Genomic DNA, 12,368 nt, shown 5'->3' with positions numbered 1-12,368 from the left:
GGACAGTCTTCACACAGAGCCGAAGCTACTCCATCTCCACTTGGTAGATCTCGTCGGAGATAATATAGCATTTCTTTGCTTTGGCTCTTCAAGTCGGTAAAATGTTCATAAATCAGTCTGGCTTTGCACACACACCGTAATCCCCTGTGGGCTTTACACCACCGTCCTCCAGTGTCACTGAATGTTACGATGGCCTTTCCCCTGCTGCTTTTATTAATCCTCACTGTCTCTGTGTACACCCGCTTATTTACATTGCTGTCAGTTAGAGATTTGGTTACCAAAATAATGGCAATCCAATGATCCCATCTAACCAACTAACTAACAGACCTAAGCATAAGTATATATCGTAGCAGACTGGTGTTGGAACAGGCAGCGGGAGGGAGAGTGACGCTCCTACCTCTTGTCTTGGGACACACACAGCATTTGGGACTTTGTCCCGCCTTGCCCTGCATCCCTCCTTTGCCCATTTTCACTCAAGGTATCAAAATTAGTCTTGTATTTATGGTTCTTTCTCATTGGGTACTCACGCAAATCCTTCTTAAAGCAAAAAAAAAAAAAAAAGGAAGGAAAAAAAAAAAGAAAGAAATGTGTGGGGTGTGGTCGAAATGACCACACAATTACACCATCTTTGTAATATGTATTTTAATACATTGGATTTTGTAAAAATAAATACAACATGATCTCACAAGGTTCATTTTTTCTATTAATTTTTGAAATACTTTTAAGTGAACTCATGTTAAAGCCTGGTTACAAAGCTTTTGCTAAACTAAGTTCCTGGACCCGTTGTTGACATCTGCTGGGAATGTTGTTTAGATTCGGGCAATTTCTGGTAATTTAGAAAAAGACTGGCAAAGAAAAGGCAGTATGTTGGGAAGTGGACTTTGACAGAGAATTTTGCAGAAGTGGTTTGTGTTTAGAAACCGGACTGCAGAGATGTGTTTGGATGAGGTGGATTCCGTGCAGCCCCTCCAGGTTTAGCGTGAGACAGTAAGAAACAAAATGCAAACCGATTGTTGTTGCCTTTCGGTGGCTGCAAGCTACTATGCCTGGTTTGCTTGGGGATGCCTAGAAAGCTGCTGCTGCTTCAAGTCAGAGGCAATTAGAAATTCTCACTGGTGTCAGGCTGCAACAGAAAGGCGCTGCGCTGGGAGGCAAATCAACCTTTCCATTCACTGGAGCCTTCACGCTGGGAGCAGATGAGATAGACATCTCTCCTGATACAGCCCGTGCGACTACCTCCTCTGGCATCACAGGGAAAAGTCAGAGATTTTGGTCCTCCCTTCCTTTCCTTTCATGTTTTCAGACATTACTGTATCTCCCATAAGAAACAGCCCCCGGAGAGCTTCTGTTAATGAGTGGCTGTCTTGGGAGCTCAGTCCTCCTGCCTTGTGCTGATCCTGCGTTCGCCCAGAAAAGGACCAGGGAGTTTGTGGCATGTGGGACGTGGTAGACATCAGTAAGGGGGTGACCTTTACCGAGAGGAACACCTCCATCGCACGTGTGAAGCACCCCTGCTTTTCGACACCGCAGGGACGTGGCAGTGCCGCAGTGGTGCCAGACCCAGCGATGGATGGGCTTCCAGTCTCACACCGCTCTGCCTTTTCTGAATGTGCTTTTTCATTCAACGTAAGACCTTTGCTCATGGGCCATGATCACTCTTTTGCTTTCATGTTTACATCTTCAGTGTGTGAAAGTCAGATGGGGTGAAAGAGGACGTCCCAGGCAGAAGAGCAGGATCTCGCTGTGCAGTGAGGTACCACCGAGAGCCATTGGGAGGGTCTGAGCGAGAAGCAAAGGGAAGGAGGAGAAGCATGAACTTGCACAGGCCATTCTCTGGTTTAGGGTTGGTTTATTATTTTGTTACCATTTCAGTATGTGAAAAGCTGCTGGTGACCCAGGGTTGACAGATGTAAATATTGCTAGCACAAAACAAAAGAAAATTAAAGAGGGGAAAATGAACCCAAGCAGTGACAGTGAATTCTTTGTCAGTTGTTTGTAAATCTTTTTGTGTGCTGTGACTTCGTCTCTCCTTCCGGCTGTATCTAGGAGACCCTTGTTGAGACCTTTGCCATCTTAAACTCTATGTGAAGAACAGGGTCCTTTTACTCATACAGACACTTACTCGTATTCTGATGTACCCAGAGAGACATGAAATACCTTATTGCAGCTGATCTTTCTATGCAGCCTCTGTATCCCGTAGAAAGAAAAGTGATGGTCGAGTTTGGGCTGCATGAAGATCCAGTGCATCCCGGGTTGATGGAGGCTCTAGGTGAGGTCAGATTACGTTAGTGAATTGGTGTGGACACCCTTCAAAGCTCTTAGTCTTCTGTAAACTTTGTGCGATCAGATACTTAAAGACACCTGAGCGTAGTGTAAATTTAATCCGTGGTACTATTATTACACGAAGGCAGAAGTATTGTTGCAGGGGAATCTGCAGCGGGATCTAAAAGCAATGGGCAAGCTCCAAGATAAACATCAAGGCTCGAAATATTTAAAGATCCAAACAGAAAACAGAGTGGAAACCAAATCTGAAAAGAAATAATCCTAAAACACTACAGTGCTGTATCATCTGTCGGTCATTTAAATCCAGCGCTTTCCTTTTTGTTGTGGCGTCTTCACTGAACAGTTGCTGGGGCTTTGCGGGGTGCGGGCAGGGGAAGAAGCGGGGGTCGGGGGGGGGGGTCAGCACCCAGATCCCGAGCTGTGATGAGCTGCCCTGTGATCATCGCTGAAGTTGCTCCTGCAAGCTGGTGTCCACCATTTTCACCTGTGGTGGTGCTGACTGCTCACCGCTCCAGTTCAGCGCAGAATTTGCACAAGTGATTAAGTCCATCCCCAATCAGCAATGCCTACAGCTTAGACTGACCTCCATTTCATTAGGATTTAAGCTTGTCTGTAAATTGTAACACATTAATTGCTGAATCAGGCCTAATTTACCTCCTGTCTAAGCCAAAGAGACACATCCTTTTGCTGTGGGTAGAGTCAGATCAGGACTGTGAAGCAGCTACACGTTTGAGCAGTGATGCTGTGATTTGCTTACAAAAAGCACGCGAGGTATGCAAAACGTGAACAGTGGAAAAGGAGTCGGCGATCTCAGCCTTGATCCCAAGAAAGCGATCGTTGTGTTTGAACGCCAGCCGCTGAAGCGGCTGCCAGTTGGCAGCAGGAGGTGGGGAATGTGTTCAAGCCGCGTAGGAGCTCTGCGTGCTGCTGTGGGCTCCGTGTCAGGCTACGGCTCTGGTTTTGGATGAAACGTCTGGCGAGCAGAGGGTGTTTGGCCTCAGCAGCAATCTGTTCAGCGGGAAATGGTCTCAGATGGAGAGCTGGCAACTGCCCCCCGCCCCAAAAGCTGTATTTTGAGGAGCGATGGCTCAGGGACTGTCCATTTGGCCGAGCTGGAGCTGCATTGGCAGCAGCGTTGTCTCCAGGGCTGCCCTGGATGTGGCTGGGCACAGCTTTGGTTGCCCGTCAAGGACCAAAGGGATGCCCAGGGAGGGCTACTAGATACTACATGTAAAAATTTCCGTCCTGAGCTGCAAAGACATCACAAAGAGATACAGAGGCAAGAGGGGATTTCGTGTGACCCTGAACCACTGACGAGGGTCGATACTGAAACGGAGCCAGGGAGTGAGATGTGGCCACTTGTTCATGGACAAGCACGTGCCAATAAATAACTTCACCACAACGACGTGTTACCAGCCTATGATCAGGACTCCTATCATGGGAGCTGCTATTTTGAGCTCCTGATAGCTGTCAGGAGCTATAGATGACCCTCACAGACCTGTACTTCCCTTCCTTGTCACCATGCCCCGGCAGAGCAGCTCTGGGAGCTGTCCTCTTGTCTCTTGTCTCTTGTCTTGGTGTCCTCTTGTCTCTCAGGGCTCCTTCTGTCATACTCTGATGCTCCTGTTCCTTTTATTTCATTTATCCTTCTGCCCCATTATGGAGCTGCTTTCCAAAACAATTCAAAGCAGTGCCTGCTCCATTTGAGCTACTAATCTCATGTTTTCCCTCTGTGAATTCAAGGCTGGCGTGCAGCCCCAGGGGCAGAGGAGGTGGGATCCAGGCTCTCCTCTTTACTCTAATCTTCACCTTCTGAGATTATCTCCAAAATCCTGCTCCTCGGGGCATTTGCATCCAGGTAAACTGGTGTCCCTGCTCTCTCGAAGTCCTTGCTTCGTGCAGCTATTGCAGTTAAAACTTCTTTAGTTGAAAGGTGAGCCTCAGAGGGAGGTGAGTTTGCTTTGTTGATGTGTTAATCACATTCCTCCTGGTATTGTCTTCCCTATCTAGTTGTGTGCTTAAATTGCAATGCTTGATTGTCTTCAAGAGCAGTTGCTGTTAGGTATAGTCCCTGAGTAAAATGCCATAATAAATTATCATAAATAATAAATGAATAATAAATTGTCATAGAATCATAGAATGGTTTAGGTTGGAAGGGACCTTAAAGATCATCCAGTTCCAACCCCCCTGCCCTGGGCAGGGCCACCTCCCACCAGCCCAGGTTGCTCCAAGCCCCGTCCAACCTGGTCTTGAACACCTCCAGGGATGGGGCAGCCACAGCTTCTCGGGGCAACCTGCCCCAGGGGCTTACCAATATTTCCTATCCCTATTGGGGAATCTATTGATTAGAAAATGGAGAATTGACCTTCAGAGCCTGCAGTAGCTATTGTGGTTTTTCGGCTCAGATTTCAGCTGGTTTGTCTTCTCTTCAAGAACCAACAGAGTAAAAATATTTTCGCCAGAGCTGACTCCATGCAAAAACACATGGATGTGGTTGTGTGTCTCTGTATACATCTCGGCGTATCTTTTGGCTCAATATTATCCATTATCTGAGACACCTCAGCCTACCATCGCTGTGGTTAATGAAGAGTTTAATTGGCAGTTTAAAAGTTGCACTTTTGCAATCCAATTTTCAGTGCACTTGGAAACATCTTGGGACCATCATCCAATGAAGGCTGGAGCCCTTCCCGTTGCTTTCTCAACTGATGTGAGATGTCTGTGGAAGGAGGTTTCCATCTCTACCAGCCCTCTTTCCCACCCCGCTGTCTTCACAGTCATAAATTACCACAGTTAATTCATGGTGTCTAGCTTCTCCCTGTGAACTAGAAAACAACGCTGCGTGAAGCCTGGGACGGTGCTCTGGAGCTGGTAGCGGAGGAGTGCCGGGAGATGTTTGGGGTGTCCTGGAAGGCGATCCTCGCACTTCTTCCGGCTAATCCCATTAGCTGGCCCTGGCCGCTGTGACAGGGCGCTGGGGAGCACGGCTGCAGGCTGCCCGCTTGCTCTAAGCCATGCACACAATGGGTGGGTGACTTCAAAGAGGCTAAATGTAATTTGCATTTCCAAGCTCTTACAGCCAAGGTCTTCAGGAGGGGATGAAAGTGGCTTTTGTTAAACCTAATGGCAGAGTTGATTAAAAAAGCTCTGATTTCTTCCCTATTAAGGCATAGTCTGATTCCACTGTTAGGCTTTTGGCATCTGGGGTAAGATGAATTCTGCAAAAAAAGAAAAAAAGCACACAAAGGAAGCAACCTGTTGCCTACCCAGCTGTGATCATACTTAGGGATATTCCAATATCATTTTTCCTAATTTGAGCTCCATATCATGGCTGTCTCGGGTGGGTACCGGCATGAATAACAAAGAGATTATCAGCAAATTTTCCTTAGGCATCTCCTTTTGCCGGGGCCTCAGCAGAGCCGAGGTGTCTTGTCTTTCCAGAAAATGGGTCCTAAATATCTCCAACTGTATTCTCAAAGCGAGAAAGTAAAAGAGCCGATTCATGGAGTTGGGTGCGTGTTTCAGTGATCACGTATGCAAACCCCTCCTTAAGACATCCATAAAACTATCTGTTGTGTGCCAGCACTTGGCTGTTGGTTATCTGTTCGAAATAAGCAGTGACCGGTCTGTTCTTCAGAGGTTTAGTAATTTCCTTTCTTTGCTTTGTTTGAAGAATATTGGCAAATAATTTCACATCTGGATTTATGTATTAAATGTCTCCTATATTGCATAAAACAAAGCACTTAATGAAAGAAATCTGTCTATTTAACTCCTGTCTTAGCTTTGGTTCTGGTTTAGCAATAACTGTTACCACACTCAGGGAAGATTGAAGAAACATTTCCTATTTCAAGAGTATCAGTGCTGGGAGTGGTTTGATTTTCTATATACGCTTTAAATTCTGTCTCTGCTAGCATGACTCTTCCTGCTATGTTTGTCAATAGTAAGTACAAGTTTGGTTCAAAAAGAGAAAACAGCATGTTAGCTGCTTTAAAGAAACATAAATCTTTTTTTCAGACAGTTTATGTTTTCTCTTCTAATTAAGGCTGGGTATATTCCTCAATATAGCCTTCCCCCTCGTGCAAAAAGCATTCATTTCATGCCACATTAACGTCTATTCTGTCTAACCTGAAATGCCCCCAACTGTTTTTACCAGGCAGCTGAAGACTTTTTTAAAAAAAATAAATATTCCAGATCTTGTTGAATATAAAGAAATAATCCTTATATTCACTTCGGGATTGTTTGTGAGATACTGAAAACTACCTGCAGCAGTGTGGGAATCCTTTAAGGTTAAAATCACCCGAGGCACAAAGCCCGTGCCGTGCCCCCTGCGCTACCTAAAGACCATATAATCCCTTATCACAGGCTCTTAATGGAGGGGAAGGCGGCACGGGGGCTCCTGCGCTGGGTGAGCCTCACCCAGAACGAATCGCCGAGCGCAAGACAAACACAGTAAGCCCCTCGCTTCGGCCTCTAATAATACAAGTGCCAGCTCCCTGTAGTGACGTTTTGTTGCAAAGTCGCATGTGAAATGTTTCACCCTTTTGTGTTTTATGATCGATTTCAGGGACGAGTATGAAGAGGACGGGTTTTGCCAGCCCTACAGGGGGATTGCTTGTGCACGATTTATTGGGAATCGAACCATTTATATGGAGTCTTTGCATATGCAAGGTGAAATAGAAAATCAGATTACAGGTGGGTAAAAATTACGCTTGCTTCTTTCCCATGAAGCTGTCTTTTCCCAAAAAGCTGCGAGAGTTTTATAAATTGCAATACTGTTTTTATTTCTTCTTCATCCTCTCTTGCTGTGAGCTTCCCACCACAAAGCTTGCCCGCGACTCCTGCGTGGTGCGGTGTCCGTGGAGGGCGTCCTCCAAAGAGTGACGATCTGAGCAGCCCCCGTGTCTCTGCTGATCCAGCTCCCCCAAAGGAAACTAAAAAATGATTTTCCAAGGAGAAGGCGTTGTGTATCTACAACTTCTGGGAGCGGCTCAAAGCCTTGTGCTGCTGTTTCCCAAGCAGATTTGAAAAGTGAAGGGAGACCAGACTTGGTTGATTATTAGGTGATTGACATCATTTAGGAGAGCTGTGGGTGCTGGAACAGGCTGCAACTCTTCCGGCGTAAGAAACTATATGCATAAATAATTCAACAGGTCACGTTTTCCCTTTAGATTTTGTAAAGAACCATTTTTTGTTGTTTTTGTGGGAGATGCTGTGCTGATGGGGGTGCTGAATTCAGGCTGAGGCCTCATAAATATCATAATACTTCCCTGGTTTTTTATATTCCTTAATCTCAGCCAGATCCTAGCCAGTAGTCATCTTGTCTATATTCAGCATTTCTCTTGCTGTCAGAATATTCCAAATTTCTCTTCCCCCTAGAGTGTTCTTCCTGTGTTTTGTAAATGCTGTCAGCATTGCGAGAAAGGCTTTTGCATTGCTCACAGGAAAGGCCAGTGGTTTCTATACAGCCAAAAGTTCGTAATCTTATGTCATTGTGGTTGAAAAGTCATGTGGAATATTATGAAAGCTGTCATCTTCTGCGAAGGTACTGGTACTGTCATCCCGCAGCCTGCAGGGACTTTGGTTTCTACCTGTTGGGTAGAAGACATCCAAACATTGTATGACTTTGCAAACCATTATAAATTATTTGGGGGGGGAGTATAATTAGGTTTGAGGTTTTGGTAACATACTTAACATTAATCCCGTGTTGAAAACCAGATGTATTTTCTCTGTCAGCGAAATCAGCATCGTTAATAACTTTTAATGTAATTAGCGCTCTGTATTTCTGGAAGGCCCGTTCATCACCTGAACATCTGAAAGTAATAGTCGCAATGGGAAGTGAGGGTTATACCGGGAAGGCAAGAGCACGGGAATAAAATTCCCACCGGGTTAAGTAAAATCCTTTTGTATATTTTACAGCTGCCTTCACCATGATTGGCACTTCCAGCCATTTGTCGGATAAATGCTCCCAGTTTGCTATTCCTTCGCTGTGCCATTACGCCTTCCCCTACTGCGATGAGACTTCGTCAGCTCCTAAGCCACGGGACTTGTGCCGCGATGAATGTGAAATTCTGGAAAATGTCCTCTGTCAGACAGAGTATATTTTTGCAAGATCTAATCCCATGATTCTGATGAGATTAAAGCTGCCCAACTGTGAAGATCTTCCCCAGCCAGATAGCCCCGAAGCTGTCAATTGTATCCGCATCGGGATTCCAATGGCAGATCCCATAAATAAAAGTAAGTGAAAACCGCCTGTTTCTCCGTGCAAAAAAACACCACTGTGAAAGGGTTGGCTGTAGGGGCTTGTGCATCAGAGCTGGAGCTCGTGGTGGGCTTTGAAAGCTCACAGGCACCGTGCTGTCGAATTAGCCCACACCCCCACTTCTCCCCTCGCTACTCCAGAGTGGGTAGAAATTCAGAAATGTTTTTTTTCAGGTATTTCTTCAGCTCACACTAAATGCCGTTTCTTGGTTTCAGGTCTTTTCTAGTTAATATGAAGTAGGAAACAGTGACAGCATAAGCATGTGAATACTGAGGATCATCAGTAGCTTCAGCCTCCCTTGTCTTCCCACAGCAGCCCAGTGTGCTCCAGCGAGGCCGTGGGTGCAGTACAGGGGATGCTTCTCAGGAGGAACTTGTATAGGGGCCGGGTCCATGGCTCTCTCTGCCTAACACAGCCTAATTTTCGGCATCAGCTGAGCTCGCTCTTTGATCCGGCAGGGCTGCAGCCTGTTCGCAACCCTTGTACATCCGAATAGTCAAATATAAAACGTGGCTTCCACAAATTCTTCACCTTCATATGAAAATAATGGCTGCAGTTCAGGTTCCCACTGTAGTTTTTACTTCTTTTGTATATCTTATATTAAAAACGCTTGGCATAAGCTGTTTTCATTACAGAAGCATAAGCTTTAAATCCTCCCAGGAATGTGAATGCAAAGCAGGCCCTGTGTTACAGCCGCAGCAAATTGGGAGCCCGTGCTCCCAAACTGGGTTTCCCGGCCCCAGGCCAGCTGGGGCTGGGGGCTGCTGGCGGCGCAGGCTCCGGGGGCGCAGTGGCCCCGTCTGCCTTGCTGCCACCGACTCTTTGGATTTTTATTCTTTTTAATTATTTTTTTTTTTCCAGATCACAAATGCTACAACAGCACGGGAGTAGATTACCGGGGGACGGTGAGCGTGACCCGGTCGGGGCGGCAGTGCCAGCCGTGGAACTCGCAGTACCCCCACACTCACACCTTCACCGCCATCAGGTACCCCGAGCTCAACGGGGGCCACTCCTACTGCCGCAACCCCGGGAACCAGAAGGACGCCCCATGGTGCTTCACCTTAGATGAGAACTTCAAGTCTGAGCTTTGTGACGTCCCAGCATGTGGTAATTACTTACTTTTTTCTATGTTTCATTTTGGAACAAAAAGGGAAACCGTTTTGTCGCCTCTGTAGCACCGTCCTGAAAACAGGGGAGCTGTGCACAGACTGTCTTTTTTGAATCCCTGAAAAGAGAGCTGGAGGAAAGGCTGACTGCAGCGTTTGCAGCTAATGTCACAGCGTCCCTGCCCCGAGGAGACCTTCGAGCACTTACTGCCCACGCAGCTGGCAAAGTGGTGGCATGAAGATATTTTACGAGGGAATACCTGAGCACGGGCCAGGAGGTGGTGAAGCAGCAGCGCGTTGCCAGCCCAAGCGTCCCAGGCTCTGCAGGTTGCTGTTGGGATCAGTATGACTCCTTAGTCCCAAATTAAATCAGATCACAGAAGTTGCGCTGTGGACGCTGATCCACAAAGTGGTTATAAAGCATTTTCCATTTCGCTTGGTTTATTAAGAGCCATTTTAATAAGCGCAAACCTCGCTTAACAGAGCTCGGGCCTTGTTTAAAAAATACAGATGATCTTGCCAGATCCTCTTAGCTGTATTTCAAGTTTGTGTTTACAGAAATGTCCTGCCTGCATTTTGTTTTTTGCAAAATGAACAAAAATGGAGATCCAGCTCTCATTTTATTCTGTTTTTCTGAGACCCAGGGGAAATCGATGGAAGACCTGAACAAACAGTTCCTAATTGTTTTATCTGCGTTTAGAAATAACAATATTGATAGCGTGCCAAGAAAAAAATACAGCTATTCACATGGACATGCCAGAAATGAACCCAGAAATGTTCTGGAAATTCACGGTACAAAGTTTCACACAAAATTTTATGTTGCCTACAAGTTGTCACAGTAACATTACCTTTCCCCTTGGAAAGGAGATACCTTTTGATGTTACTGTTCGATAGCCAGAACCAAATTAAATTATTTCTGGTTATGGTTATGAACATTCCTGCAGCGAGACATGTTCTGAACCTGCTCCAAAGTCTTTTTCAATTAATGGAAAGATGGGAATCAATGCCAAAATGGGATCTAAATTATGTTCTTACTGAAAGAGTAGATCAGGGCAAAGGCAGACAGTCTGGGCTATATCATGTGCATCTCAAACCCTCTCTAACATTCATATACGCTTTTTAGAGTCCTGTATCTCTTTTCCTATTATTTCATTGCATTTAACTTCAGTTATTTTTCTTGTTAATTAGGCACAGTGATAGACTGACTACACAGAATCATAAAATCACAGAATTGGTCAGGGTTGGAAGGGACCTCTGGAGATCATCTAGTCCACCCCCCTGCCGGAGCAGGGTCACCCAGAGCAGGTTGCACGGGAACTCATCCAGGCGGGTTTTGGATATCTCCTGAGAAGGAGACTCCACAGCCTCTCTGGGCAGCTTGTTCCAGTGCTCAGCCACCCTCAAAGGAAAGAAGATTTTCCTCATGTTGAGATGGAATTTCCCATGTTCCAGTTTGTGCCCGTTGCCCCTTGTCCTGTCGCTGGGCACCACTGGTCCCATCCTCTTGCCACCTGCCCTTTAGATATTGATAAGCATTGATGAGATCCCCTCTCAATCTTCTCTTCTCCAGGCTGAACAGCCCCAGGGCTCTCAGCATTTCCTCATCAAGAGATACTCCAGTCCCCTGAGTATCTCCATGGCCCTCCGCTGGACTCTTTCCAGTAGCTCCTTGTCTTTCTTGAACTGGAGAGCCCAGAACTGGACACAGCACACAAGAATAGTTCAATCTATATAAACTGTTGTGAAGATCTTTTTCAGCCCTTCAGTACAAAAATCAGATTCTGAGTAGTGGTCAGCAGGACTCCCCTTAGCGTACCATCGGCGCTTGGCTCTCCGCCTGCAGGAGCCTGGGCTGGTCCGGGTGAGGAGACGTGGCTCAGCCCCAGGGTGTTTGGGCAAGCTCAGGGGTCTCTGCGTGTCCACCACCAGCGATGCTGTTGCGCTTTCTGTACTCCACTGCACAGTCGCTGCATGACCTTTCAGCCATGTGCATTTTGTGTTTTCCACAACTTTGGGATAATTGGGTAATTAAGAGTTGGTGGGGGGGCTGCTTGCCAGGCCCCCTCTAGATGGGCTCGGAGATGCCAGGACTGGCTCGGTCTTTTGATCTGAGACAGCTGAAAGCAGGACGCTTTTGGATGTGTAGCAAAAGCCTCTAATTTGAACGTTTTACTAGATAATAAATGAGCTAGGCTCGCTGGCTCGACGAATTCCTCACAAGAGTTTTAATTACCTCTCACCAGTGCCTTAAATGGTGCTCGCTGTACAGCTGGGTTATATGGCATTATTGTTCTAAATACAGACAAATAGAGCTATATCAGGTGAGCAGTGATTTAGTTGTTAAATGCTAATCTGCGTTTTAAAGCCAAAATACCATGTGGAACTTGCATTCTGCTGGTTCTGCACTGGCTGAAAGAGCCATTTCAGGCACAGTTTAATAAGTATTGTGCATTCTGCCTCACCAGGACAAGCCTAGATGGAAAATGGATTTAATTAGGGTGGCTCCCAAGGAACCTATTAACCTAATGAGGCTTCATGGTAGGGGCTGCTACTTAATAAGAATAATAATTCCCTTTGACTGGAATAGCTCAGGTGATGAACTGGTGCCCAGGTCTCCATCTGCCTCGTGCTGATGCTTTCTTTTTCTTTCTTCAACACTATCTTTCAGTTGTCTCACGAGCTGCAATAGATTCATTTCATAAAAGTTTGTTAATCTGAATGTA

General features: G+C 46.1%; 1 protein-coding gene across 1 annotated transcript in view; it reads left to right on the top strand.

Annotated features, from left to right (window-relative positions):
• Positions 1 to 12,368, top strand: part of ROR1 (receptor tyrosine kinase-like orphan receptor 1) — a 73,406-nt gene that overhangs the window by 52,364 nt on the left and 8,674 nt on the right. The window contains 3 exon segments of the mRNA XM_009884007.1: positions 6,845 to 6,972; positions 8,197 to 8,514; positions 9,401 to 9,646. Coding sequence (XP_009882309.1) covers positions 6,845 to 6,972; positions 8,197 to 8,514; positions 9,401 to 9,646 — 692 coding nt within the window.

This window comes from Charadrius vociferus, unplaced genomic scaffold (genome assembly GCF_000708025.1).
Source record: "Charadrius vociferus isolate BGI_N301 unplaced genomic scaffold, ASM70802v2 scaffold423, whole genome shotgun sequence".
NCBI classification, from domain to species: Eukaryota; Metazoa; Chordata; class Aves; order Charadriiformes; family Charadriidae; genus Charadrius; species Charadrius vociferus.
This window is presented reverse-complemented; position numbering and strand designations above follow the sequence as displayed.